Source organism: Bidens hawaiensis, unplaced genomic scaffold (genome assembly GCF_021521415.1).
Source record: "Bidens hawaiensis isolate Kalapana, Puna unplaced genomic scaffold, B.hawaiensis_p1.1 tig00036372_1, whole genome shotgun sequence".
NCBI lineage: Eukaryota > Viridiplantae > Streptophyta > Magnoliopsida > Asterales > Asteraceae > Bidens > Bidens hawaiensis.
Genome location: NW_027496349.1, coordinates 86,290 through 91,527, shown reverse-complemented (window position 1 = coordinate 91,527; position 5,238 = coordinate 86,290). Strand labels below are relative to the sequence as shown.

Here is a 5,238-nt window from a genome sequence, read left to right as displayed (position 1 = left end):
GGGCGGAACATATATTAAAGACAAAAAACAAGAAAAAGGAAAGTTCCCAGATTCAGACTGGATATTTCTTGGTAAATTCTCAAAAAAAAGTCCAAGTATTTATTCAATTTTCCCGCTTTCTTGTTCTTCCATAATCTTTTTTTATACTTTGATTGAAATGCTAAAAAGACCCTATTTTTATGTTCAATTTTGAGTAAAGATTACATTAGGGTTTGATCAGATCAGTTTTAGAAAGAGGGTTTTGTGTTATTTAGCAGAGAAAATGCAGAGAAAGATAATGGAGAAAAGAGGATTAGATTCCAGTGGTAGTGATGAAGGTCAACCTGAAAAGAAAAGACCAGCTCTTGCTAGGTATTTTATTGAATTTATTTTTTTCAATTTCAAGTGGGATTTTGTGATTTTTTGTGTTTTGGCAAAATATTAACAGTTAATTGTTTAATATTGTGCTGAATTTTTTTGGTTTAATTCAGTAGTGGTATGTTAATGCTTGTCATGTGTGTTTAGGTTATTTTGACTTATTAAGTATATAGAAACCTTAAAATGCCATCAAAGTTCAAACATGCAAATTGTTTTCATAAATGAAGAGATGGAGTGTCTAAGATTGTTTTTTATTTAAACATGTTTACAATTAATGGAATCACATTAGAAGATACTTAATATCCAGTTGGTGAAATATGATTCACTATTAGGGTGACAATTCCGTTTGTTGGCATATCTAACACGTTTAATAAATGGGTTGTGTTTGGGTTGACCTATTTAACCCGTTTGGTTAAATAAGCCGACCCATCAACCCGTTGAACTAAATAGGTCAACCCACCAACCGTTTGACTCATTCAGATATAAGTATAACGGTTAAACGGGTGGTGTCCGGGCTACACAAGTGTGTTCAGATTAGGGTTTGACACGGGTAAATATACGGGTCACATTTGGTTCAATGGTATGGGGCCATACACGATTGACACCCGTGGCTACAGTATATCTGTGGAGACATAATTAGTTATTACGGCTTTTTGGAATATTTGTAGCATATTTTATATAAGTTGTTAAGGGAGCATGTTTATGCAGTGTCATTGTTGAAGCTTTGAAGATGGATAATTTGCAGAAACTTTGTTCATCATTGGAGCCAATTCTTCGAAGAGTTGTAAGTTTTTTTCTCCCAACTAATAATTGTAAATATTTGGGTTAAGATTGTCTTGTCTTTTGATGTGGCAACTGGCAAGGGGACGGGTTTTGGTAATTGAGTCTCATACCGAATTGTAAAATCATGTCAACTACCTAGTATTGCATAATATTCGTAGAAGAATCTATTTGAGACATAAATTATGAAGTTAATGTTTGATTGTATTACAATTAACTCTATATGGCTCACTGATTAAACAGGTTAGTGAAGAAGTGGAGCGCGCCTTGGCAAAGTTGGGCCCACCGAAACTTAGCGGAAGGTACGTAATTTATCTTTTTGCTCTGTCATGGTTAAAGGCTAATTTAGGCATTTACTCTCTTATTGAACAATGTGTAGAGTCAAATTTTGCAACTTTCATATGATACAGGTAGTATAAGCTATTACGAGTTCTTTTTCTTTCGGCTTTTAGTTTTTAACTTTAATTTTTTATAAATTTAAACAGGGTTTCTCCTAAGCGATTAGAAGGGTCGGATGGAAGAGACTTACAACTACAATTTAAGTCCAAAATATCAGTCTCTCTATTCACGGGAGGAAAAGTAGAAGGAGACCGTGGTGCTGCAATCCATGTGGTGTTGATCGATGCCAACACGGGCCATGTTGTGACATCTGGTCCTGAATCTTCGGTCAAACTAGAAATTGTCGTACTCGAAGGTGATTTCAATAACGAGGATGAGAAAGGATGGACCCAAGAAGAGTTTGAAACACATATGGTGAAAGAGAGAGACGGAAAACGACCACTTTTGTCGGGAGATATACAAGTGGCATTAAAGGAGGGGGTAGGGACACTAGGGGAGTTGACTTTTACTGATAACTCGAGTTGGATTAGAAGTAGGAAGTTTAGACTCGGGCTTAAAGTTGCCTCGGGACACAATGAAGGGGTCCGCATACGTGAAGCCAAAACGGATGCATTCACTGTTAAGGATCACCGTGGAGAATGTGAGTTTTTTTTTTTTACATTAAAGGTGGCAAAATGTGTGTTTATACGAGTATATTGAGTTATTGAAATGACCATGTATAGTTTTAATTATATTATAAATAAACGATAATGTATGTAAACAAATCTGCATTTGGATCTACAGTGTACAAGAAACACTATCCACCCGCTCTAGCGGATGAGGTTTGGAGATTGGAGAAGATTGGGAAAGATGGATCGTTTCACAAGAAGCTAAACAAAGCAGGCATTTTTATTGTAGAAGATTTTCTTCGCCTCGTAGTGAGAGATCAAAAGAAGTTGCGCAATGTAAGATTATTCTTTTTTTCTTACTTTTGATTATCTGATGAGTAATTCCCATTTAGCAGAGGTATCATGTTTGATTCCAGCTTTCACTGGTTTCCTTCCTTAAACTTCACTCTACTTGTTCCCACTAGCTAGCAGGCTGTTGGTGGGCCCGTGAATTTTACCTAATGGGTTCCCTGGTCACAAAAATAAACGATTTTTTTATATGTATCCTTTCTTTTAACCTATTTTGATAGACTTTTTATCCCGAATCATCTTCCTATTGGTCATTTTATCTTTTAATTTTCATTAATAATCAGAGTCAGCCAAACATGATTAAAATTTTAAACATAAGCACATCCAACCATCCCGTGTGATTACAATCTTGGAATCATTTGTAGGTATTGGGAAGTGGCATGTCAAATAAAATGTGGGACGTTCTCGTGGAGCATGCAAAGACGTGTATTTTGAGCCACAAACTTTACGTTTACTATTCCGATAATATTCAAAATGTTGGGGTTGTTTTCAATAACATTTACGAGTTAAGCGGCTTAGTTGCCAATGGCCATTACTATGCAACCGATGCTCTTTCCGATGATCAAAAGGTCAGTGCCCTCCAGTCAACTTAAAACCCATGTTGAGTTATGGAGTCTAATGGGTGCCAAAAGGACACCTCATCGGCGCCACACCTGCTTCCAGAGCAACTGGTGGGGCCCAAGGGTATTTATATAACGCGAATCTTTTTATACGTGCAGGTATTTGTAGATACCTTGATGAAGAAGGCATACGATGACTGGGCGCATGTGGTGGAATATGATGGAAAATCATTCTTAGGGGCTCATTATGTTGGACAAATTGATACGGGAATGAGCCAACAAAACAATTCAAACTTGTTTGATCATCAACTCAGTCTACCGCCGCCCGCCACTCAAGACCAACCTACTTCAAATCCAAGTGTCGCAATTGGAGGTAACTTCTTATTTTGCTCTTGTTTCACGTCTATTAGTGAAATGTCTAAAATACCTTTAAGAGAGTAACCACACGTTTATTCTTTCTTGTGTAGGTTATGAGGGTAGTGTCACTACTCAGTTCGATGCAACTTCATTTACTTTTCACAATCCCTTGATCAACGGCCCACAACAACCTCTCGGGGATGATAACAACTTACTAGCCCTTGGATTGACACAGGCATCCACCCCTAATTTCCTTTCAGGCAACACCAACACATTAAATTTAAGTTCTTCGTTTAGAGGATTAGACGATTACTTTCCCGAAGAAGAAATTCGTATGAGAAGTCATGAAATGCTTGAAAATGATGATATGCAGCATTTGCTTCGGTTATTCAACAATGGTCAAAGTCAAACCTCGGGCAGTCAAGTCAACGAAAGTTATTATCCGTATTCAACGGGTTATATGCCAAACACTCCAAGTTTCGGGTATGGATTGGATGCGGATAAAACGCCTTCTTCTGGGAAAGCTGTGGTGGGGTGGCTTAAACTTAAGGCGGCTTTGAGGTGGGGAATCTTTATAAGGAAGCAAGCGGCCGAAAGAAGGGCCCAAATAGTTGAGTTGGAAGATGACCCATGATTCTAGTATCCGTGTTTTGGCGGTTAAACATGGAAGACACATGTGGTGTCAGGTTGACAAATAAAAGCCTGCTGTTGTGTATGGTGATAACTTCAGTTCCAGGCGGTTTCAAATGTAACATTTCGGTGTTGGACTGGAATATTAGGAATGGTGTTTGTTGTGTCATAAAAGTTTTTATGGCTCGGACAAGCGTCGAAGCCTAAGAAAAAACGTCTGATTTGAGTGATTGATTTGGTGTGCTGTATTAGTTGTTCTTGCGTTGTGGTGACTAAGATGTAACATAACAACCCTCTTGTGTTTATGCTGTGATACAGTTTTAATAGTGTAAACAAACTTTTATCTTTTATAAATGAACTGAATGTTAAGTGAATCGTTTGTGGTTCATTCGGCCCAAAGTACACTTATGTTTGTTCATATCATAAACTATTGAACATGAGCACATTCTTATCCATATGATTAAACGAATGAACATGTACAAATGTTTTATTTGTTCATTTGTGTTTGTGAATGTTCGTTTAAGTTTGGCAATTTATGTTCATTTATGTTGTTTCATTTAAGTTTTGTCTATATTTTTTTTCATCCATTTTGTATGTTAATTTGAATATTCGTTCCAATTCAATTATTACTAACACACTTTTAAACCAGTTTGTATATAAAACCATGAGATCAGATTTATTTGTTTTAATTTTTGAGAGGTTTAACATATTTTAATTTAGATTTTTATGCTTACTTTTAACTCATGATGGCTTATGTTTGTGAACTGGTTGTCGAGTATTAACAAACAAACATATGCGAGCACAAACACATTCATTTTCTTAACAAAATACAAAAAAAAAAAATAAAAATCTGTTGGTTTAAGCACTCATGTTCTGCTTGTTTATTCAGTTTAAGTTAAACAAACACATTTTGTTCATGGATTTAAATCAATTATAAAGATTATAAAATAAGTTAACCTCAAAACTTAAATGAAATAGGGTGTTAAAGGTTATTAAAAGCAAATGGTATATAACTAGTTTTTTTTACCCGCGCTTCGCGACGGAGGCGTGAAATTTTGAGTTATGGCTTTGCTATTTGCTAAAGAAAAATTATAAGTTATGGCTTTGTTAATAACTAAAGACCTTTCTCATAGAAACAGTTCTTGGTGATCTAACCATGCTCGGCCGCAGAGGCTTGAGTAATTGTTTCTTACCGTTTGTAAGTAATGGTTTTGACTTTTGACATTTTGTATTTGGCAAATAGTCGGTTATAGCAAAAA

At 36.1% G+C, this 5,238-nt stretch overlaps 1 protein-coding gene across 2 annotated transcripts; it reads left to right on the top strand.

Moving 5' to 3' along the window:
• On the top strand, nt 1-4,316 carry LOC143588430 (calmodulin-binding protein 60 B-like). Of its 2 annotated transcripts, none has more exons than XM_077069432.1 (9): nt 1-71; nt 258-351; nt 1,066-1,141; nt 1,381-1,439; nt 1,623-2,116; nt 2,260-2,420; nt 2,798-3,001; nt 3,152-3,365; nt 3,460-4,316. In XM_077069432.1, exons 2-9 carry the CDS (start codon nt 263-265, stop codon nt 3,981-3,983), a joined length of 1,821 nt encoding a protein of 606 aa, XP_076925547.1. In that variant the 5' UTR covers nt 1-71; nt 258-262; the 3' UTR covers nt 3,984-4,316. The 2 variants fall into 2 exon arrangements, with proteins under 2 accessions (XP_076925547.1, XP_076925548.1); XM_077069433.1 differs by having other exon boundaries at nt 26-71; nt 255-351.
• Nucleotides 4,317-5,238: the final 922 nt, after the last annotated feature.

Excerpts from the sequence above, each read along its gene's own strand:
- LOC143588430 (XM_077069432.1), top strand. The coding sequence starts at position 263 with ATGCAGAGAAAGATAATGGAGAAAAGAGGATTAGATTCCAGTGGTAGT. Across the intron at positions 2,117-2,259 it reads TAAGGATCACCGTGGAGAAT|TGTACAAGAAACACTATCCA; the intron begins GTGAGTTTTTTT and ends TTGGATCTACAG. Across the intron at positions 3,002-3,151 it reads CTCTTTCCGATGATCAAAAG|GTATTTGTAGATACCTTGAT; the intron begins GTCAGTGCCCTC and ends TTATACGTGCAG.